The 25,130-nt window shown below is 40.7% G+C and overlaps 1 protein-coding gene across 2 annotated transcripts in view; it reads left to right on the forward strand.

Annotated features, from left to right (window-relative positions):
* The first annotated feature begins 5,484 nt into the window (after nucleotides 1-5,484).
* The window catches only part of SPATA13 (spermatogenesis associated 13), a 149,314-nt gene continuing 129,668 nt past the window's right edge, over nucleotides 5,485-25,130 (forward strand). The window contains exon 1 of one of the 2 annotated variants that reach the window (XM_061457641.1): nucleotides 5,485-5,715. In XM_061457641.1, the coding sequence (XP_061313625.1) occupies nucleotides 5,638-5,715 (78 nt within the window). In that variant the 5' untranslated portion in view covers nucleotides 5,485-5,637. The remainder of the gene's footprint in view (nucleotides 5,716-25,130) is intronic. The other variant, XM_061457636.1, reaches the window with a different exon arrangement.

Consider the following 25,130-nt stretch of genomic DNA (forward strand, 5'->3'; position numbering starts at 1 on the left):
GACGTAGTGTGTGAAAGCTGTCATTTTCCATTGGGTCAGCTGGGAGATGCTGGGCTAACAGACCTGCAAAACACTTCAGAGAGCAAATAGCAATGTCCATAAGGATAAATGAAACCTGAAATTCTACTTACGCGAGCTGACTGGCAATCAAAATGCACCAGTCACCTGTTACATACTTTCTGAGGTGATATGAAGATGTACAATTAGCTTTTGTTCGCCTAATACAGGTGTCTCATCATCAGATTCATTAAATGAGGTATTCAGATTTATAAACAGCTTCCCTCTATGAACTTTGCCCTTTATGTTTGACCAAAAAACTTACACCATCAGAAAGCAGATTATGCTGCTTCTGCCTGCCTTCCATTTACACTTTCTTTCATCTTTGATTTTTGACAGCAGACTGAAAATTAGTGATGGTGGTTTGTGGTGGCACATTCTGTGTGAGTATATGTGGCTTTAAATCAGTGTTTGGGACAAGACCCTAATTAAAACCTTAATTAAGTCTGTCCCCTGCTATTCACAGTTTGCTTTGCTATTATAACACCGACTCTGGAGGAAAGTCACACTGCTTGTCTGTGAGACACTAAGAAGATGCGATGTTACATATATTTCATGGACTAAATCCCACATGTATCTATGGGAGGAACAGGTACTAGCACAGAACAACAGTGTCTCAATTAACCTTGTATGTTAAGATGGGTAGGAACTCCATCTTTCTGGATGGATCTAAAATCTATGCCCAGAATTGTTGCTGTGTTGGGATGTACTTCTGGATTTGCTCATTTCTTTGGGAAGGAAGAGAAGTGTGGGATGTCATGGAAAAGCAGGATGCATGCTGACATATATGGTTTGTAGGCAGAGGGATGGGTACTAATGATTAATAGTGGTTATTTCTGAGTACACCATAAACCAGCATTTGTCACTAAGCTTCCCCTTGTGATGTTCTACACAATTTTCTAAGTCAGTGTATTCAGCATATTAAAAAAATGGATTTTTTTAAACATATGTATTATTCACGTCTTTGGATTAACAGGAGGAGAAAAGGTGCCTGAGGAATAACTTTTCTAAATACTTTTAGGTGGTAATTCAGGCTGACTGATCTCAGCCTGGCTTTTCTTAATGTTGAGTTTCTTAATTGATAATTCATTTATGCTCAAGAAACTCTGATGTATGTAGAATAAATCAAATACTGCCCTGAGGAACTTACAGTGCATATGGTAACAAGACATGAAAAGAAGGCATAAATCATAAATAAGGAAGAGAGACAAGAGGAGAGAGAAGCTGAAGGATAATGTGGAGAGGAAGAAAAGGTATCTAGTATTGGCTGGATATTTAGTTTGGAGGCTTCATATGCTAGGCTCCTTCTTTTTTTTCTTACCATAATTGTGTCCAGTAGCCCTTTCCAGGGTTGATGATCTTATGCTAGATGCTTTGCTGTGCAAAGATGGGAATTGAAGGTGGTCTATGTCTCAGATTTAATCTGTATGATTGAGACCCAAGTTAAGACAATTGGAAAATTATTACAAAGAACTGGTACTGCAGGCAATGAGTTACATGTCAAAGATGATTTATAAATGTAACAGTTGTGGAATAAAATACATTTGTTATTTTATTATGACTCAAATCATATTTATTTATGCAATGAAATTACTCCCAGAAGTAATTTGTGGATAATGTTATAAAAGTATTCTGCTTTTTCTTTGTAGAAGCATATGACAGAGATTTCTTCTTCCAAAAGCAGTTTAACTTGCCCTGTGCTTTTTTTCTTGGGAAGTGAGAATTAGTTACACCAGGCTATGCACCTGTAATGACCTTGAATCATGATTATTGTTGTTTTCTGAAGTTATGAGACTGTTGCTTCGATTAAAAATAGACAGAAACACCAATATTTGTGCTCAGCAGCACAGTGGGCACTAAAGACATATCAACCTAAGAATCATGTGTCTTCATGCTACAGGTTTTCATCCCCAGAGCTCTCTATCAGTGTGGCGCAAACTATTGGAGGACCTGTCTTAACCTGAGCCTGACTTTCTGCAACAGCTACATCTCATTGGAACAGCACTGTTGGCACTTGGAAGACAGTTTACAGGGAAGCCATCTTGGAAATATATCTTTTCTCATGAAGGAAACTTTCTACGTCAGATTCTCAGTAAACCTGCACTTTAAAGAAAAAAACAACATGTAGTCTTTATAAAATCAGAGAAATAAGATATTTCATCTGATTTTGCCTCATTTCATTGACTGGTGCTTGACTATTCCTAAACAAATCTAAATAAGACAAGTAAATGAAAGCAGACTGTAGGAAATCAGTTGTGGAAAGGAAAGAAACATTTTTCAGTGTGCACAAGTCTCTTCAGAAATATGCAAGTATTTTCCTATCAATATATTATTTGCAGGGAGCTGAATCTTATTTTCTCTTTATAAAATAACAAAGCCCCCTTTCAACCTAATCCCACCAAACAGATGATTTCTGTGCATCAGATCCATACACCTGTGTTCACAGTGGGCTTCCTATGAAATTCTCCTTTTTCATTTTATTCAGGTTGAAGGTAATTGAACACAGGCTGGTTGGTTTATTGACCTTTTGGGGAGGGATCCTGATACTGGGATGAGCCAAACGGTCTGTTATGATTTCAAATAATGGTTTTGTGATGTGGCTTTTGTGCCCTTTAAAGACACTGGACTTCAGTTCTGCCAGTTCAGGTACTAACATACAGGAATCAAGCCATATGCTGTCATCAAAAGGTTTGGGGCATTCCTTAGCTTTTGCATGGTGTGTGGCTTCCTCTGGACCACAAGAATTAGATTATTAGACTAAAATATGTTTTACAAAGTCAGATTGTCAATGTACTACTCCCCTCGGTGAGTTGTTGCATGTCTAATGTTGCTGCAACCTTTGTATGAGTAGGTATTCACTGGCAAGAGTAAAGGGTTCCAGTTTAGCCTCTTTCCAACATTACGAATGTGTTACTCGTGGTACAGTTACTGACCAGAAGAATGAAACATACTCAGGGCATTTTGACAGCTTCCTCACTTGGCAACAAACATCTGTCTAGAGTCACAGACCAGACCCACAGAGCAAGTAGGAGAAAGCCAATACATCTTTGAACTAAGTGTTAACACTCAATAGTCAGTTTTCAAGGGAGGTATTAATCTCAAGTCACATCAGTTTTCTGAAATGTCAACACATAGAATCATAGAATAGTTAGGGTTGGAAAGGACCTCAAGATCATCAAGTTCCAACCCCCCTGCCATGGGCACGGACACCTCACACTAAACCATATCACCCAAGGCCTCGCCCAACCTGGTCTTGAACACTGCCAGGGATGGAGCATTCACAACCTCCCTGGGCAACCCATTCCAGTGCCTCACCACCCTAACAGGAAAGAATTTCCTCCTTATATCCAATCTAAACTTCCCCTGTTTAAGTTTTAACCCGTTACCCCTTGTCCTATCATTACAGTCCCTAATCAAGAGTCCCTCCCCAGCATCCCTACAGGCCCCCTTCAGATACTGGAAGGCTGCTATGAGGTCTCCATGCAGCCTTCTCTTCTCCAGGCTGAACAGCCCCAACTTCCTCAGCCTGTCTTCATACGGGAGGTGCTCCAGTCCCCTGATCATCCTCATGGCCCTTCTCTGGACTTGTTCCAACAGTTCCATGTCCTTTTTATGTTGAGGACACCAGAACTGCACACAATACTCCAAGTGAGGTCTCACGAGAGCAGAGTAGAGGGGCAGGATCACCTCCTTCAACCTGCTGGTCACGCTCCTTTTGATGCAGCCCAGGATACGGTTGGCTTTCTGGGCTGTGAGCACACACTGAAGCCGGCTCATGTTCATTTTCTCATCCACCAACACCCCCAAGTCCTTCACAGGGCTGCTCTGAATCTCTTCTCTGCCCAACCTGTAGCTGTGCCTGGGATTGCTCCGACCCCGGTGTAGGACCCTGCACTTGGCATGGTTAAACTTCATGAGGTTGGCATCAGCCCACCTCACAAGCGTGTCAAGGTCCCTCTGGATGGCATTCCTTCCCTCCAGGGTATCAACCAAACCACACAGCTTGGTGTCATGGCAAACTTGCTGAGGGCACACTCAATCCCACTGTCCATGTCAGCGACGAAGATGTTGAACAAGACCGGTCCCAACACCGATCCCTGAGGGACACCACTCGTTACTGGTCTCCAGCCGGACATTGAGACATTGACCACAACTCTTTGTGTGCAGCCATCCAGCCAGTTCTTTATCCACCGAGTGGTCCATCCATCAAATTGATGTCTCTCCAATTTAGAGGCAGGGATGTCGTGTGGGACAGTGTTGAACGCTTTGCACAAGTCCAGGTAGATGACATCAGCTGCTCTACCCCTGTCCATCAGTTCTGTAGCCCCATCATAGGAGGCCATCAAATTGATCAGGCAGGATTTGCCCTTAGTGAAACCATGCTGGCTGTCACCAAGCACCTTGATCTCTCTCTTTAGCTGGTGGTAAGAAAGAGGCAGTTTCAGAGGGCTGTTTATCCCACCTATCTTTTTCCACTGGCAAGGAAGGAAATTGGGTGATTAATGAACTACAGGCCTATTTTTGGAAAGATAAATATAGACGAGGGACAAGTTACCAAAACTAAGTCTGTTCCTCACGTGCTGGTACTACTATGTGATGGTGTCAGTCAGAACTGACTGCAGCTGCTGAGGGAGACCACTTCATGCAGGAAGTGTCTCCCACGTGCATCATCTCCTGCATCATGTAGCACAGACTATGCATCCAGTCAACCACTGTTAATGGTGTCTATTATACTACTTCATTTCCCTTTTTCCTTTCTTCTTTTGAGTTTTCCTTCCCATGAGGGTAAATCTGCCACAGTCAGTAATAGAATTGGAAAAAGTACTCTAAAGCAGACTGAGAATAGTAAAAACGTACCTTTCCTGCCCTGTCCTGTCTTGTCCTGTCTTGTCCATCTGACCCTTTTGCCCTAGTCTTCAGATTAGGCCATTTGTGAATCTTGCTCTCTAGCACTGTGCAGAGCAGATAGTGTGACTGATCTCTCGGCACAGCCAGTGTGTTGCCTTGGTGGGTATTGTGGGATGAAAAAAGCACAATACATGCCCTTTTTGTCGGAGACTTGTTTATCTGCATGACATCCAGGCCGCTCTGGGAGAGCTCTCCTCTTGGTGATAACTGGCAACCAAAAACGAATCAAATTAAGGCAAAGTTTGAGAAATTCTCCTATACAAAGAGCTGTTCTAAAACAAAGCTGCTTTTTTGTGGTGCATTGTCCTGGCTCTGTGTGAGTCCTGTAAAGAGACAAAGGCAAGCAGGAAGGAAATCTCAGCTGCTTAGTAAATGCCCTAATTTGATTTATTTACTGCTCCCTTCCCCCACCCAAACTGTTCTGCTAACCTGTTAGTCCCAACTCAGACAAGTAAAACCAGCTAATCTGATTAGTTCTGACACACAGGAGCAAGGCTGCTGGGAAAAGCTGAACGTTACAGCTGTTTCAGGCTTCAACTTCCATCATAACGTTATGGGTTTACTGAATGTACAGCACAGTGTGACAGGAGCCTGGCAGCATGTACACAACTGAGCAGTGTGACCGTCACTGAAGATTTCTACCCTGGGTCTGAGGCCACTGGAATACAAACCATGTTTCGTGTCACCTTCAATGTAGTGACAGAGAAAGTTACCTTCACCTTGGCAGCCTGCCCCTCCATCACGTGGAAGGTAAGCTCAGATATGCATCATTTAAAAAGGTTGATGGTAAAGGAAAATGAGTATCTAAACTGTTTTCCCAACTTTAGGCTGTGTTTACAAAATGTTAAGGGGGGTAATAACATTTTAATGGAACTGCACTGCATAGTGGCGTATGCATGACTGGTTGGATGGAGTTGGATCTGGTTCTAGAGAACAGCTTATTCATTGCCTTTATAGCTTTTTACATTTAACTTCTAAAATAGCCAAATTCATGGTCACTTTCCTCATTCTGGTCTGGAAACGCCAGTATATGGCATATGTAATGCATAGCATTACAGCTAATCCAGAGGGGTACAGAAACACAAGCTACTCTTTCTGAAAGGAAGAGACACTGCTTCAGCAAATATTTCAAGCTTCCTAGATAATTTAGGGATTGCAAGAATTTGTGAGCTGTATTGAGGTACAATAAATTAGAAAAATTTACATCCCTATGATAAGGGACTAGAAGAAAAAAACCACTTAGATTCATAATTTATCCGGCATGGGGTTGTTATAAAATATGGCAGAAGCTAAAGATGCTTTGCACATCAGCTCCTTCTCCCATTCAGCAATTCAGTTCAGATCTTCATTTCCTTGAGACAAATGTTCCCATCTCATCCTTAAGACACCAGCATTGTCAGGATAATCTGGGACCAGGTTCATTGCCTTGCATTTCTCTTCTAGTGAGTGTGTGCTTTCACTATAGTGCACTTTGAGAAGACAGCCACTATCTTCTGAAGTGTTGCTTTAAAAACTTAATTTTAGAGTCTGTTACTTATAGAGCAGTTACTGTAGAAACCTCACCTCTGTCTGTTATTATGACTCTCAAATGTGAGATAATTATGAATAACTAGATACAGTAGCAGAGCAGGGTAATTGCTCTTGCTTTAGCAGTTCAGGATTCATTATGCTGCATAAATAGTTGCCATGTATCTTTGCTGTATCATTTTCTCAGTCTCAGACTTGTCTTTTCTCTTGACTTGTGAGGTAGACAGTGCTCAGAAGCTGTTATTAGAAATTCTTTAAAAGGCCTAGTACAGTGTGGTCCCAAGCCCTAGATCTGTGCTATATGTAGCATCATACACCAAATAAAAACCTGTCTTCTGGGGAAAAAGTTTTTTGGAGCAAAATTCACATGAAATTAGTTTTACTTGACATCCTCTCTCTGTGAGAGATAGGTATGGTGATATTGCTTCAGTTTCCCTATTTATTAGGAAAACGTACATTTCCAAACATGCATGTTCACTAAATGGTAGTGAAAAGATAATTTCAACACAACATAGAATGACTTTACTTATACTTATTAATGGTGTGTTAAAGATTTTTCTACCTTCGTATCAGAGTTGCAAGGATTTACAACTCTTTGCCTTTCGGCTGCAAGGCACTTAGAAGAGGGGATTGAATGGAAAAGGATACTGGATTTTACCATGCTGCAGTGTTCCTACCTGACCCTGACTCCTGAGCTCTTGCTAGAGCAGACATGGATGTGAATAACCTGGGTGCTTCATTTCAGTGCTCATTTATTACATTGCTGAGGGCTGTTAGATGTAAGTGCATTGTAGTAAATCCCTCTGGAACAAACAGAAGAGTACTGAAAGGTGCATCCTGGAACTGGAAGTGTTTCCAGTTCTCCAGCTCTTCTATTATTTTCATAATTTAAATTATTGATATGTGCAACATGCAAACACTAGCAAAGGCTTAATCTATGGTGCAGTAAAACTTCCTGAAATGTACTAAGTAAAAAATATGTGAAAAAGTGAGCACAATTATATGGAAAAACAAGATGAGATGCTAAGCCAGCAGAAGAGATGGCTCTGCAATAGAACTTACATAAATAATGCTAAGTTAGTTTAAGGAAAGGATATTTTTTTATTGACCAACTCTTACAATTGGAAAAGTCTGACAAGGTTTCAGGCACATGAGCTCTCCACTTCAACAGTAGGAGGAAGCCAATGAAAGATATTGTTTCCCTACAACCTTACCTTGCTTACATCCTTATATCAGCCAGATCAGAGATGGTACTGCAAGTAAATTAAATCTTTAGAAGCTGAAAGAGGTCACGTCACTGCAGGAGGAGGAAGACAGACACATCTACTTTCAGACTGCTAAATCTTTTCTTTCAAGAGTAAGTGGCCCAGACTGCAGGTTACACTGAGATGTTCTGCTTTTCCACATACCACAGCACCACGAGCAGATGAGTCTTGCACAGTTTGGTAGTGCCAGGAGGATGTGGCAGCTCTGTAGATGTCTTGAGGCTGGAAGGAATGGTGGAAGTTCTGTCCTGAATTGTTATCTTTCAGCTCTATGCTATGCAGAGTTCATTTCTGTTAGAAACTAATTTCTCATTAGAAGGACTGGTAAAAAATATTCTAACTAAAGCCTATTCTAATTGTATGTAAACTATAAATTTCTATGGTATTTTAGTGCAAAAAAGACAGGACTCCTGCTCCAGACATTTCACACTCTTGTTTTGTAAAAACTAGTTTCATTAGAAGTGGGGGAGGGTATGGATACAGGACAACTCAGAATTGAACATGGCTTTTCACATAGGCACCAATGCTTGAAAAACAAAGCAGCAAGCATCTTTATTATAAAACATAAGCATCTTTAATATAAAGCCTGGAGGAGAGGACTGGTTCTTTCTCACCTTTCCGTATCAGTCTGCCTCCACTCATTTCCACCCTCCTTAGAGAACAGGCTGCTGGTACTTCTTGATCTGTCAACAGGCATGGAGCTTTACAGGCGGAGCACAGGGCTGAGTACTCTGAGGTACATGTGGGGTTACACAAATCAGACTGCAGCCAGTATCAGCTTGGCCAGAGTCCCTCTTCAAAGGGCTTTTCAGGTTTCACTCACATGAATTACTGTTGCATTTTCAATCAGTTGCTGCCAACTTTTGGGGAGTCTCGTGTTGCGCCTCTTAGTGTCCTATACCTGGCTTTAAAGCAGATAGCAAGATCACGTAGCTATTGATATAGCAACAAACTCCTACCACTCATTTCCTTACCCATGAATAGAAGACATGCTGCTTGGATGAATGCAACTGAAATATGCAGGGTACAAACAGATTCAGTTACAGAATGTACTTGCTCAGCGAGGATTAGCTACACTTGAATCCTATTGATTTTCTCTTACTGTTGGTGATTTGGTTTCATTGAATCCTTGTCTGAACTGTAGAGGGGGAAGCAGCAAAACCCGCTGGTTTGTGGCTTTCTATTCAAGACCAGAAAATTCACTTGATGGGGATCAACCTAACTCGGAGTTTTCTTGTCAACTGATGCTGTGCTTTATCATCCTGACATGGATAGATAAATGAGCTGGGGGTAGCTTTGCAGGCAGTTGGAGCCTGATCCAAACACAGTGTTGCCAGCTTTCCAAAGCTACACAATGGCTCTCTTCCCCTGGCAGTTACAGCCGTTGGGGCTGTAACCTGTCATCTGAAAGGCTGTTAAGAAATAGTGATGTAAACTCCTCCCTAAGGATGTGGGAACAATGTTCAAATCCTCTGAAGGGAGCAGTATCTGTGATAAGGAAACCAGAAAAATCCGGACCTTAGTGTTCACTTTCTTTCTGCAGCAAGTTGAATACAGTGCTCCTGCTTGTGAAGGGCTGATGGGGATGTAGGATGGGAGGCATGGGAAGTGGGCAGCAGCACACAGCTTTTCTGGCTGAGAATAACCTTCCCTGCTGCTGTTTTAGAAACCTCAGTTAGAGTTACATAGAGCTACAGTCACCTGCCCTGCTCAGCAAGGGGAAGCACACATTGGTGAACAGTTTGTTATTGCTTTGTTGTGGTAGTGTCTAAATACATCCCCAGTGTCAAAACCAACAGTGGTAAATACAGTACAAACAGAAACAGGCTAATGTACGGATTTAGTGCACCGTAGCAAAGGGCCAGACCATGAGCTTCTGCTGTGCGGTGCAGTGATGGCAAGATGGACAGTGCAGTGATGGCAAGTGGCATCCTCATGTATTGGCACCTGAGAGACAAGTGTGCGCAGGAGGAGGGCAGCGTGAGTGTGGCACATGCTGCTATGGATTATTCTAGGCCTGAATCCAGGAAGGTCTTGGATTAGTCCAAGGAGCTGCTTTGTTTCCCACATCCTGTTGAATCAGGGAAGGTGATGGAGATAAGGAGGCTCAGCACCACTGGGGAACAATTTCAGCTTGTTCTTTACTTGAACATTGTTTTCAGCTTGTAGAACACTACATTTCTCCTTGAACAGTACCCACTTCATTTGTAACTGTTAAATATAGAGCTGCTAAGCACTTCCAAGTGTAAGATTCCTGGCAAACTGTCCAGAAAGAGCTACTGCCTCCAGTCTTTGTTTGAAATGCTTTCTTTCACCTTGCTTTTAAATAGTTCCCCACTATATACACTAGATATTTGTACATCAGCTTCTATGAACTTGTTTCAAGGCTTACCAGCCTGTGTGATACCTCTTTTTTTTCTCCTTGCTCATAGGTGCAGGCACACCCCATGTTATATATTTGTTAGTCAATTTTGTCACTTTTGATGAACCCAAAAGAGAGGTTGACAAATTCCCTTAACTCTTCACAATATTCACAGTCCAGTAATAGTCCATGACCCCAGATACTTGTCTTAGCAACCCTGAACCCCACTGCACACTGATACAATCAGCTTTGGACTGGGTTGTCTGATCTGGGAGCTATTGCCATAGGACTTTTTGAGGTGATGACATTTTTATTTCTAGCAATAATCTCAGAGTTTTACTATCTTGAGCCATGATGAAGGTTTTCTTCTTGTCATTATACTTCTGAGAATTCTATAGCTCCCACGTCTCCTCAAAGATTTTGCTAGCAGTGATTTGCTCACCTTTAGAGGACTGAAATCTCTTTCTCCACCTTTCTCTGATTATTTTTCTTATAATGTAGCATGCCCACCTTTGCTGGTTTCTTGTCAGACAACAAAAATGTCAGTATTTTCTTATCCTCCTGCCAAACCCTTAAATGAATGTGACTAAAGTGGATCAGCAGATTCTTGCTGAGGGGGTCAGGTAATACAGAAAATCAAGTCTATGGTGCTCATTTGGTCCCCAGCTCTAGTTCACCAGCAGATGGTAGCAAACATCTCCTTCCCTGTCAGCTTCATCTGCGTTCCCTGAATGAAGAAGGGCTCTTAGGAGTCATTTGTTTCCAGCGAGAAGAAATAAGCTGTAAACAGAGTAGTTGCGTAACTCGGAGCAAGGGAGAAGAACCACGGAAACCACGGAAATATTGCTGCAATAAGGACAGAAGATCTAAATAGAGGCCTGAACAAAATCACTGCAGTGACTTGCCCTGAATGGCATGAGAAGCATTCTGGTGTCACTGTTATTGTTCTTGTGGTTACAGAAAGGGACCTTTATTTGCAATGTAGCACATGAACAACATTCAGAACAGCCCAGTAAAATCAAAACTTCTCTGGGTCAGCTCTGCCCCAGTATCTAGACCCTTTGTCAATATACTGAATGCATGGAAAGTTCGTGATGGGGATTTTTGTTAGAGGCTGTTTCTAGTCATTGATTTGTTTTTCTTCTAAACTGTACCACCTCTAGTTCTTTTACATTTGATATGGCCTGTTGATTACCACTTTCTCTCGCTCTCTTCTGGATGCTACTCGTTCAAATAGCTTGTTGTGATAACACTTCTCAGGTTCTTTTTCCTCTGATAGCAGCTAAACTGAGAGAAGGAAGAGAGAAAAGGTCAGGGTTAAGTGAAAGCTGCTAAACTGTTGTGTAAATCCCATAAGGGAACGTCTCTTAATTTATAAGACAGTACTGGTTAGAACTGGGCAAACTATTTGTGGCAAATCACTGGATAAATTTTGCCATTACTGTTTTCAAGTGTACCATTACTACTTTTAACTGTCTTACTGGATATGTGAAGTTCTTCGACTGTTTCATGTAAACATTGTTCAATCCTGTAAACAGATTCTGGGAAGCATTCCTTTGTGTTCATTTCTCCAACAGTAAGTGGTTGGTGACCAATACGTTATGAGTTGATCCTGTTGTCTTACTAGATACCAAAACTGATTTCTATGCTTATTTTCTGGAAATGAACAAAAAGGTTATTTAAATATCATTTAAAACAAGACAATGGCTTTTTATGGATATAAAAATGTATTCATTCTCCAGTGACCATATTCTGAGCCAGAACATCTTCTTGGTTAAAGTTTTAGAATAAAAAGAGAAAGGAAGGAAATCAGTTACTCTATTGTGCTGCTCCTTCGCAGGGCAGCTTGTTGTGGAAAGCAGTGCAGAATACAGACAATACTGGCTATAATTCTGCCATTGCTTACACTGCGTATCTGAGGATTTCAGCTGCAGTTGTCAGGATTCTCCTCTGGCTTTAAATCTCTCTGTTTTCTAGAAATTGTTACAAATACCTAAATATCTTCTGTGCTGTCAGCAAGTCCTTTCAGCTCTGTTGGCATCAGTCAGTGGTGTTGGTACTGATATATGTTGTGGGCAGGCAGTAAAGTCCTCCCAGTGTGACCCCCTATCTCCTACAGCTGCACTCTTGGCAGAGGTGATGATAAAGCAGTTACAGGGACAACCCAAAATTCTGCTTGGGAATTTTGACTGGGACATGTGCTGGGAAAGGCCTGGACATTAGTGGACCTAACAGCCTGATTTGTCAGAGCTAGAACTGGAAGAGGGCACATGTCAGTGTCTTGCACATCAGGGTTTGGCAGTATGGTAAATTTGCCTTCAGAGATCCTCACGTTTCATCAGAAATACCATGGCCATCTGAAGCCAAGCTTTGTTTTAACATAAACTCACTGCAGATTCAAATTTGTTAAAAAAACACTGATGGATCTATTTTGTACTGTCGGGCTTTATAGCTAATCAGATATAATCTGCCTGCATATTTCTACTTTTATGCTAGATCAAGGAACATCCTTCCTCCTGCATCCAGCGTAAAGCCTCCAGAAAACACTCCACAGAGGTTAAACTCTCTCCTGTATAGTATGTTTAATTTGTGTGAATGGCAGTCATGTTCTCAAATCTGACCAGATCCATTTTGATGGTGATGCTTAGATAAGCCATCATGGAACCACAGCCTAAATGCATAAATGAATCCATACAAGAAGCTGATGTCAAACGCAAACTGCTAAGTCGAACCTCTGCTTGATCACATTAATTTTCTCAAGTGAAAAGTGTTAATTCTTCCTCCAGACAGTTTTAAATTTAAGCAGGTAACTTATAGGCAGAAGATCTGTTAAGAAAGTGTTGTGGTTTAAACCCAGTCAGCCATAAATCATGCAGTCACTCTCTCACTCCCCCCCTCCCCCCCTCTTTTTGCCCTCCCCCTGCTCCCAGAGGGATGGGAAGGAGAATAAAAAGAATGCAACTCCCACAGGCTGAGGTAAGAACAGTTTAATAACTAAGGTATAACACAAATCACTACTGCTACCACCAATAATAATAACGATAAGGGAAACAACAAGGGAAGAGAATACAACACCTCACCACCCGCCAACCGATAAGTCGCTCCACCCTGCCTGACCAAGCACCGACCCATACCTCCTCCAACCCCGCAGTCCTAGCCCTTCCAGGTAACTCCCAGTTACATCCTGGGCATGACGTGCTGTGGTATGGAATACCTCTTTGGTCAGTTTGGGTCAGGTGTCCTGTCTCTGCTTCCTCCCGGCTTCCCCTCCTCCCTGTCAGAGCATGAGGCTCACAAAGTCCTTGGTCAGACTAAACATCTGAGCGATAACTAAAAACATCGGTGTTATCAACGCTGTTCCCAGGCCAAAAGTCAAAAATACAGCGCTGCACCAGCTACTAAAAAGGAGGAAAATGGCAAACAGTACAACTGCAGAGACATCCACCTGTATGTGTGCTATTTCAAATATTAAACTCAAAATGTGCACATTTCCTGGTTAACATCAGCTTTACCTTTAGTCACCATTTAGTGGCCTGATTAGTTATTAGGAAAGGAGGTTGGAGGTTGTAGTCTTGCAAGATGAATCTGGGTAAGAAATAGTAAGGAAAGAGCAAATAGATGGAAACTGAAAGCTATCACTGGAGAGAATGCCCAGAAATACAGTAAATTGCAAGTGGAAATTTCAAGGTCCTTGTTGAAGACAAACAAGAGTTGATATTAACAGAGTGGAGAATGAAAAATGTGATGGCATAGCACCAAAATGAAGAGGTATGTGCATGGAGAAAGTTTAGAAGTTGTGCTGTAGAAGTGAAATTTTGGATTCTGACCAAAAAGAATAAGCCTACTTTATGTTAAACACTGATTTTGATGATAATACATTATGGAATGATAGAGCAGCTATGTATTTTGCCCATGGAATTCAGTTTCTGTTCCAGTGCAGATGTTTAGTGCTTGGTAATCATAGTACTGGGGTATCATAATTCACTTAGACACTTCATGCCTAATTTAACAATTTCTGAAACTCTTCTTGCTGTTATTATTATAAAAAGAGCAGTCGCAAACTTAAGGCAGCTGTGTAAAAATCTCCTTCTACAGCAGAAATTATTAATTTCTCTTTATACAATATCAATTGTCTTAGGACAACTAAAAGCATTCTAGGTGCTTTACAAAATATAAAAAGATACAGTCCCTGGCCTAAAGTGCTTTCTGCTTTAGTTCAGACACAACAGAAGATGTGAGAAAGAAGAGTGAGATGGTGCAGGAGTGAGTGAGAGCCAGAGTTCTTCTAAAGAGAGTGCTCTGGTGTGATGTTTACACAACCTGAGCCATAAACTGTGTCCAGCCCCCTTTTCCTTTTAGAAATTACCATGATTTTTTGCAGAAGAAAAGGTTGTGTGACATTGACTGGCACTGAAAGAGTTCTGACTGGTGACAGTTTCATTTTTTAGTCTTGGTAAGAGCTCTTGTCAATCACATCACAACCTGGGGCATCAAAGAAATATGTCTCAATTTATCTTAATATGCCGTACTGTAAATCACAATGATTTACCTGCTGCTTTAAAAGAACATCAGCAACCCAGGCAGAACAGAGGGACCTCTAAGTGCTGGGGGGTGGGCAGTTGAGAAAACATGTATTACAGACATCATTTAATTCACAGTGTGGCCTAAATATGTGGTAGAAATATTTCCTGAGCTGTACCCTATTCAAGTTTCTTATAAGGCCAGAAGCTTCTAATCAGACTTCTAAATCCTGGTGGGTCTTTGCAAAAGTGGTCACAGCAGTGGGGAATGTTTAGCAGTGTCTTTGACTGCTTCATTGAAGCTAATAGCGCTTTTCACAAGAAACAAAACAACATTCCCTGGCAACACCTCCTCCCTGAGAGCCAGGCAGAGAAGTGTAGTTTAAAGATCTTTATTTACAACTGGAGAAAAATAATCCTTTGCTTCAGTGGTCTTCTGGCAGTTATTGAGGCTCCATAGTGCAGTATTTACCTGTTTCCCAAGGAAACTGGCCAGTTTATACACACAATCAATGATCGGATACACTGGTTCCACTGCTGTTACTGATTCCCAGGGTTAAGAAATACAGTATACTTCACGGAATTCCTCAGGCATCACTACATTCACTCTGAGATGGAAATGTATCTTTCCCACTAGTCATGGGGTTCTCTGTGAATCAGAGAGGAGGGATGGAACAGCACTTTGCATTCAGGGACAGATGTGACAGACAGATATCTCGCTCCCTGGAGAGACCATGCCATTTACTTTCATGCTTTTAAGCATCCCTCCCTTTGTCATCTTTTACTAGGCAGCCCTTTCTATCTCTGATTTAGATGTAATAAATCAACATCCTAACACCTAGCACTTTCCAAGGGAGGATTTCAGAGGACTATATTGATGGCAGTGGGTATTTCCTTGATGTTCATGAAGGGAGATTTACACCCTACAGCGATCAGCAAGTAGCTCTGAACTTACATCTAAATGAGAAGGATTTTTTAGCAAGTGTTCTCCAATAAAAACTTGTTTCCTCTTGTTTTCCTTATTTCCCGGTGGGTTGTTTCACCTCTCTGTCATTATCTGTTGGCTCATTTCCATGCTGGACAAAGCTAAGTGGGGATGTTCACCTTCCATGAGTGCTGCCTGGGCCCTTTAGCAGGGAGGAGCTCTACTGCCCCTGTTCACATACCACATCTTTCAGTAAAATGGTGCTAGGAAGAAAAAATGGTGTTTGAAAGAGGGACTGGAGTGCACAAAAATGTTTCCATTCAAAGTTTATAAATCACTAGATAAAACGAATGAAATAGTGAGCTGTGCATAGCTCAGGGTACACAGTATGTGGTATAACAGACTTCTTGTTATGTCTTCTCTGTCTTGCCACCTTTCAGGCAATAATATAACCAAGCTCTGAAAGAACACTGTGATTCAAAGATCAGCTGAGAGGCTTTTGACATTTAAACCTCTTTAAAGTCCTAATACAGTAACAGGAGATTTACATAGACCAGAAGTTACATAAACAATAATGTATGAAAATGTTCTCTTTCACTTATGTGCCAAAATTTAATTTCTGTCTGAAAGCAAAGGTGTTGCTACCACTTCCTTCCCCTGGGGACAGCACAGGGCTCCTGCAGGTACAGAGCCCTGAAGTTATTTTGGGAGATCAGTAACATGTCTGTGTGTCGCCTTCAGACTTTGCTTTGTTAAAGAGTATTAAAGGATAGCGGTTTAAATACTTTCTTTGGTTCAACATTAAACCAGGCATTTCTTCACTTTAAAAAGCAGCCATTTTGACCTTTAACACTGTATTAGAAATCAGTGACAGGCTTGCAGGAGTTGTTTGCCTTCTACAAACTCAGATTAGCTATTCCAGTAACACATCATTTTTGTACACTATTATAACCATGAAGTAGTGACTCCTCAACATAATAAGTCTCTGTATTCTGAAGAAACTAGAGCATTCAGTGGGTCCAGTGCCCATTATCTTGAAGGATTTTGGACCAGGGCTTGTCCCTGAATTACAGAAAACATTAACCATCCTGAAACTCATGCATCATTCCCTTCACTTACTGAGTGTTTAAAGTATCTACTGATTTTTTTACAAGATATGTCTTTGCAATTTTCTCTCAGAATTTTTCAGGAAAATAATACTGACTACAGGCTTAAATAACTGCAGAGTCTTGTTTAGGCAGATCCAGAAGGAGCAAGTTCTAGGTTAGGAAACACATGGTACTTTCACCTCTGGAGGAAGGCTAGGAAGGCCTGTGTGCGTGCTTAGCCCTCCGTTACTAGACAAAGTCATTGCCATCTCCAAACTATGGGCCTGGCATGTTCTACAGGTGTCCCCAGAGCCCTGGGAGGCAAGTTGGACTGTGCAGTCAATCTCACCTACTCATTTTTCCAGTAGAAGCAGTGTAATAGCTCAGGGTCAAGATGGGTGATGGCATACATTTGAGCCTTATCCCAACAAACTCAGTACTCAGCCAGAGAATGGACCTTGGTGCAAAAGGTGGGAAACATTCCCAGATCCCAGGTTAGATACTGTTAAATATCTGACTTATAAAGTAGGAGGAGAATAACATTTCTACCTGTGAGCAATGTACGTTTGTCCAGTAACTGAAAGATTGGTCATCTAATCTGATGGATAGTCTGAGCTGTTATGTTTCTGAGCCTAAAAATGTGACTAATGAACATTAGTCATGACGGTGACTAATGTTCTTGTTTGTGCCAACATTTAGCCAGTCTGAAAAGATGTAGGTTTAGTAAATGATCTCCAGACTTTGAGATTCTGCCCAGTTCTACATCCAAAGCTTTGGTATACTGAAGTAAAGAAACAACAGAGTAAAACCATTAAAGCAATAGGACAAATGCCTGGCTTTATCCAGGGTACAGAAAAGCATTCAACTGCTTTTGAAAGGTGGCCTCCTCCTCTCAGTTGCAGTGTATACATTGCAAGATAACTTGCTTTGAATGGAGGGGACCATTTATAACTCAGTGAATCCATAACTTAGAAGAATTCAGACGTAAAGCTTCGCATATAGCTCAAATAACACGACCTGAATCACTTGGAATATTATAATTGCCTTCTTTCAGCTGTAAAACTTGGAATCCAAGATAGCAGGCTGAACTCCTCTGAGGAATTAATTTTCTCCAATTAGAGATCTCATTGCTTTCCTTGTGTTGTGAGCAGTTCAATTTGTTCCATTCACTGTTCTTTGCAGTTTTGTCAGCAGGACAATTTACTGCAGCCAGTCCATGTGTGGTGAATCCATAATGAATTATGGAAATTTGCTGTGAAAGCCTGACTTTTTCTGCTAGTTTTATTAGGATTTCTCAGTACCTCTGTTCTTGTGAGTTTTAATGTTCTAAGCAGAAATAAGTAAATTCACATATTACTGAAGAATTTAACTTTAAAGTCTACCCAGACACATGAAAACTCCTTACAAAAAAATATTTCCTGCAGCCTACAGTAATGTTATTAGCTCATAGAAACTATTGGAGGATATAACAGGTTCCTCATTAGGTTTCCACCAAGACATGTAGAGTTATTACAAATACAGGAAAAAAAGTTGTCTGTTAGATACACACTGCACAGCATGTGATCACCATTGATGTGGATTTCAGAAACTCAGAAATGTGGCTTAGTATTTTCATGCATCCAGAAAGATGGAAATTGATCTAAACAGTTGTATTAGCAAGATGCATTTGAAAAGTATTGTAATTTGTTGTCCCAGCCAGGGATAGTGTAAAGCTGGAGAAAGAATTTATCCACAAATATTACCTGATATCCGGTATTGGTTGGATGTCCATATGGTTGGTAGCTTTTACAGTATCTTGGCAGCTTTTCTGTTTTCAAAACCATATGCTTTATATAATAAAGAGCAGGTTCCAAGAAATGTAGTGAGCTCATCGCATCCAAACTCCCACAGCTACTCTGCTCTTGTGTGACTCTGGCAAGCAGAGCAACTGTCACTGGGAGTCAGAATGAGTCTAAACCACTAAAACAAAATTCCAGCTTCAAATAATTTTCATCATTTTAATTCCTTTAAAATGGCTAAAACCAAAGTGAAGAAAAGTTTGATTCTGAGCCAGCCAGTTAACTTGGGAAAGGTACCCTCTGGCAGTCATTGACTTATATGGTCCCCAATGGGCACAGGGTTGAATATCTCATCTGGTGGAAGGATACAGTGCTCTGGTCATTTGGGGTCTAATCTAAAGCCTTATATATCCAGGAAGGAGCTTTCCAGGTTTTGATTGCTCTTTTGAGATCTAATTCAATGTCAAGTCAAGTTGGATTTGTTTCCCAAATAAAAATACAGATGTGGGCAGATAACAAAGGGGCTGCTGTATTCTTCTAGGCAAGCAGAAAGGGAGAAGATTTATTTCATAAGCCTTGAGATACATCTAGTCCAAAGAATCAGAATGGGTGTTCAGATGTATCCTCTTATAATGGCCACAGAATTTCTTGACTTACTGACAGCATGGTCATACAGGCAGCACAGATCTAGCCTGTTAAATTACACAGTAACTGCCATGAAATTTTAATCCTTCACACTGAAGCTGTTTTAAGCATGCATGTTTACAAGGCTTCATAAGGGATTAGAAATGTGTCCTGTGGCCACTGCTTTCTTCCAGATAAAGGGATGGTCTTTTTCAGCTTTAGAAAGTCCTGGCTGGACCATTTGTGCATCTTACCCTGAATGTCATGGGATATTTAAAAAGCAGTGAATTCAGACTTTGAAAAGAAGCAGAAGTTACAGAGCTAGTAATGGGACAGGAAGATGTAGAAGCCTACAGCACCATCTGCACTGAAGCCTTTGTTGTTTTTAATGTAGCTATGTCACCACAACCTGTTGGGGTTAATGGACCATTCCCTGATGCCCCAGTAACCTACAGGAGCGGTTTGTAGCATTGAAAGTCTTGGTTTGCCCTGTGGTGAAGTCTGCTTATGTAAGAAGTTTGTGTTAATGGCAGCATCGCAAGTAGGCAGAGGTGGTGTTCTTTTGGTATAGGGGGCTGTGTCATCTCCTACTTTAAAACTTCCTGTGTGTAGAACACATTTTGTGTTTTAAACTTGCAACAATTCCCTGTTGAATATGGAGGAAGAAAGGAAATGGGAACTCATCAGTTCTACTTCCATCATTAGTTAGTTTGCAGTTTAAACAAGATAATACTTGAATATTACCATATTGCAATGAAATGTACCTGTCAAATTGGGCAGGACATGTATGCTTGTGTAGGTAGACAGATACAACACTGTACCCCCTTTTGCTTCAGAGCTGCAGACTGAGTTCTGATGAACCACAATAAGACCAATAGCAGGGGACAATCATGTTTGTGGCAAAATGTTGACCTTGATATAGGATATGGTGCTTTCTGAGATATTTATATATGGAGACCTGTTTTAATATTTAGTTTCTACTATAGTGTGGTTTACATCCACAAAATACAGCTCTTGGATATATTTAGTTGCCAGTGAGCAAGATTTGTTTCACTTGGGACTGGAAGTTCAGGGGCTTGCAAGGCTCATTCATGCCTGTGCTCCCCCTAGAAGAGCTCCACTAGATCACAAAGAGAGCTCTTGTAAAAGCCAGATTGCATCATCATGTTTCACCCTTGCTATCCAAGCCACCACCAAATTCATTTAGTTTAGAGACAAGGAAGATCTTGTCTATGGTGGGGAGTGGGAGATTTTTCTGTGAGCCCATTTTAAACGGGCTTAGTGTTGAAGATTATTCTTTTTTTCTTTTAAGAAACTATTCCATGGTCTTTGTTTTTAGGAAATCTCCTTGTTATTTGATCAAATTTCTCCTTTACTGAGCTTCATCTTAATGTCTGTACCAATAACACCTGCATGTAAAATCTTGTTAAAGCACCTTTTTGGCAGTTTATTTTCAGACAGAGTATTTGAAAAATAGATTTGGAACCTCCATGAAATCAACTTAGCAGATTTAATTATTGAAATCCTAGAACTATTAAAATCAGTAACAACTCCTCATGACTTTAATACAACCAGAATTTTATCTTTGTAAGGAAGATAATATAGTGAGGCTTTTTCCCATCTATGATCTTTAGAACTAGCTCACACTTCAATAATGCAATTCCAGTACAGATTGCATAGAAAAGGGTGGAGAACATTAGCAAAGATCAAGGGACAGCTTACTTGACTTCTAGTAAGAAGACATTTTGCTGCCAGATATGCTCATGCTCTTTGTAAATGTACTTTGAGAGCATACAGAATATTGCTTGCTTTAGAACAATCAAGTATTAGGTTTTATGAACTCCTGAAACACACATTAACAAGATGAAGGGTCTTTATCAGGAGAGGTGCAGTTCTGTGAACTTATGACATGCCAGCTTCCCACCAAAGTAGGGATGGCTCAGCTCCTGGCACAGAAAGACAGTCTAGCATATAAAGGTAAGCCAGCTCTGAATTCATTTGTCCTTAATAGAGCAGGCTATGTGGTATGTTGGCTCTGTATTTGTGAACTGGACCTCTGAACTATCACTGTAGTGTGGGTGGTTTGGACCCATTGGGGTGGAAATTACTGCAACCCAGTGGTGCAGCAGAGTCCTGTAACACTGTGATGGTGTTGCCTCCACTGGTGCAGCAAGGGATATGACTACAGGAACACCAGACTATTAAAAGCAATCGATCTCAACAAGATTTTTCCTATGGCTAGGACTGTAGGATCTAATGGCTTATCACAGCACCTCTGAAATATTTTCCCTCAGGAACAGTTTTGGATGCTTTTTGTGAACAGGTGCTCTGCAGGAATTTTGTTTCCAGTGTTAAGAATAAGCACACATTTTATTTTTTGAGGTGTTTTGATGTTTCCGCATTTGTTGTGTAATAAAGCCAGAAAGTGTGGAAGAAACTGGAAATTAGACATAGTATATAAACTTCTCTCAACGCACTATAAAAATAGCTGTTTCGAATCAAGTTACAAATTATCCTTTAAGAGAGATTATTAATTCAAATGTGCTCTCTGAGCCCTGTTAAACTGTCATCCAGAGTGGGGATAGGCACAAATCAAATGCACATATCAGAATGACCCTGGTCAGCGTGTGGGAGTTGAAAACTCATCTGATGGAGGGGCTGTGAATGACCTTTCGCTCTGTACCAGGCTGCATCAAACTCTCTGATCACATACCCACTCAATTCCCAAGCGTTCTTAATCTAGTGCAGGTGAAGTAGTTGTTTACGTGCAAAATGCTAAACATATGTGCAAACCTAGATTCTCAGGCTCTTGGAACTGTGCTCCGGCAAAGCCTGAAACTGCAAGTAACTGCTGCATCGCTAGAGGTCGGCAGGCGCTAGAAGCGCTCGGCAAGTCGGCAGCATGGGAAGCCCAGAAAATGTTCCTTTGCTCCTCTTGCCAGTGGCTCCCCAGTTAGATTTGTATGCGCTCCACGTCTAGATGTGAAACTTGGGTTTGTTTCAGAACCTTTGAATTTATCTTTTTCCCCCGACATTAAGAGTATAAATAAATTCTTCATGAAGTTCTCTTCATGTTTATCAATTCAAAGAGGAGCTGATGAGTCGCAGGTTTCTGAAGCACCTTGTTCCCGGCACTATACTTCTCAGACATTAATTAGAAAACATCAGAACAATTACAACATTCTCCTACTGCTTTCAGAAGAAAACAAAATATGAAACCAATTAGTTTGTATAATTCTGGTACTGGATAATTGTACTGGCCACAGGTTTTATTTTTTCCTTGATGCCTCATTTTGTAAAGTCAAGTTAAGTTGAAATAATAGGAAGAGGGAAGGAAGAAAGTAGAATGATATCCTGTGAACACCGGTAGTATCATCTTCTCTTTGTTTTCAGAAATAACCTGGTGAAAAGACTCCTTCAAAAGCCGAAAGCCTTTGTTAAATCCTTTCTTTTCTTCTGAAGCTATTTACCAGCACAAAAGGCTTCAGCCTAAGAATCAACACAAAACCATAAAGAAGAACAAGGATCAATGGAACAAATGTTCTGCCAAGCTAGTGCTGTAACCCAGCATAACTCTTAGTTTCTGCATAGCCATGGGCTGAGGTTTTTGTGTTCCTAAAGGTCAGGATTTTGGTACTTTCTGAATTTCTGAAGACCTGTTTCTGATCTTATTTAGCATGTACTAGGAAGTGATTAATCTGTATAACTGGCTTTAGAAGTACCACTACACTTTTAAAGCACTCTGAAAATATTTAGCTTCTCAGTAAATTTACTGAATGACATTTCTACTTCTTCTTGTGAAATTGTTTCCTGAAATTAAAGGACTGTATTTATTTTATGTGACCTCTCTACAGAGTTTGTACTTTTGTTGCCCTTAGACAACCTCTTAATTTCTGAGAAATTTCTGACTACACTGTGAAAATACGAACTTCTACTAATATTGATAGTAGGATCCATGAGCATTTTTCACATGGCAATATTAACAGTCCCTGTAAAAGTGACATTTCAAATTCAAAGCCTGAGTAACTCTACTGTCTGCATTATTAGTTCTTCTTTCACCCTAATCCACAAGGATGGTGAACAGATGCAATATGCTTCTTGTGATCAGCTATTTCCTGTCCTGAAAGGACCTTGTGAAAATGCCTCTCCTTCCCATTTCCAGATGCTCATTCAGAAGTTCAATTGAATTAGGTTTTGAAAACATTGTCCAAACACCATCTCATTCTGTTCTCTGTTGTTATGTTTTTCTTACCTTTATGAGAAGGGCTTGCTGAAGCCTCTCTTATCACAAACCATTGTTGCCTGGGACTACGATGGCACCACATCCAAGTTGCTCTTGAAATCTACCAGACATATTTGCAGCCAAATTGGTCATAAATGATCTGGAAAATTAGAATATATGAGACTCTGGTTTTGCTTCATGCAACTTTATCTTACCGTATCTCTCAGGGTCTTCAATTCTTCTCATCACAATCTAATGCATATCTGTGGGCTGAAGCTTTGGTGTCATCTTTGTAGTAGTAGATCTAAGAAATACATTTGGGTTGTCCAGTTTTTTGTTTTGCAGAGTGACTTAGAGAAAGTGTCAGCAGCAGCACCCAATGGATTGCCCATTGTCCATAGTCGAAGTTTCTTGTCCACACATTTTTCCAGAGAAAGTTTCAGATGTGGGTCACAAGAATCATCTTTTTTGACAGGCCTCCTCTTGATGTTCTTCAGATGTGGAGAAGTACAGCGGTTTCTGCTTCTCAAAATATTTCATGGATCATGTTCTTATTAAAAATATATGTGTCTTGTTTTATGCATGAGCTGCCTCTCCTGAGATGTGAAACTTGTGACCTACTTTAAAAACAACACAAGTGCAAAGTTTTCCAAATTCCGCTGGACTCTTTTTCTCATTATCTGCAGCAATTCCCTGCAGTATGTTGGAGTCTGCTTTGGATGTGACCTGCTGCCCGCAGAAACTCCTGCTGTCATCCATCTTTATGTTGGCAAGCTTCCATTTTATGCCAGCATTCCTGCAAGAATGACATTGAATCATGTCAAGTCATTGTAATTTTTTCTCAGTTAAAGAGATTTATTTTGATAACCTGGGGCTCAGGACTCTGTGGACATCTGGATGACTGGATCCCTGTTCCTCTGGCCATTGGTAACTGGCAGCAAATGATTTCATGAGTCTGATTAAGAGTTGAGCTCATATATCTTACTCACCTTTGTGTTCAAGGTTTCACCTGTGCTACTTTCCACTCCCATTAAAATATTCTGTCCATTTTTCTACCATGTGCAAACTATCCAAGTACTTCCAGAGGCAGTGTGATGCTGGCTCCTACTGCCCTTTTTTATAACAATGCACCTATGAAAAGTGATGTCCCTTCTGTTAAAAAGGGTGGAGTATGGTTGACTACCTGCTTGCCTAGACGCTGAAGTGACTGGGTAGGTATTTCTCTACATTCAAATAAACCATATTTGGGATATAGTAGAGAGTGAATGGGGCAAGAGGAAGCCTGGGAAGAGGTTTAACAGAGTACAGGGAGACTGGAGAGAGAAGGCATGGAGTCCCTGTCACTTCAGTAAGATAGAGAAGGAAGAATGCCCTTGTGTGCATCTGTAGATGTAAAGCTTGACTATGATATGATCTTACAGTGGGGAACATTTTAGAAGTTTATTGTGAAAACGCGGTGTGATGTGATGATTTTATTTTCCTCAGAAATTGGCAGCCACGGCTTGGTTTAATTTACCAGTCTTGCAGCTTCTTGATGTGCAAGAACGAAGAGATTTCGCACCTATGTACCCACCATGAGTTTACTTCAAATCAAATTCATTAGGGTCTCCAAAGCTGATGAACGAGATTTTGCCGTGTCTAACAGGGCCTCCAAACACATTATCACATTAGTTAAAATCTTTTGATTAGACCTGGCCTTTAGTTTAATCATAGGCTCCTTTGGGACAAATGGCTTTAGTTGAAGAATTTTGTTTCATACTGAGAATATAGCCTGTCAGGCTTATGGTAAAAATCCTATGTGTATCATAAATTTTACTATCCCAAATAAAATATAGTAATAAAACATGACAAACT

The sequence above is a fragment of the Pezoporus flaviventris genome, unplaced genomic scaffold (assembly GCF_033815535.1).
Source record: "Pezoporus flaviventris isolate CSIRO_AGI_PZ_B2104156 unplaced genomic scaffold, CSIRO_AGI_Pfla_v1 ptg000025l, whole genome shotgun sequence".
NCBI lineage: Eukaryota > Metazoa > Chordata > Aves > Psittaciformes > Psittacidae > Pezoporus > Pezoporus flaviventris.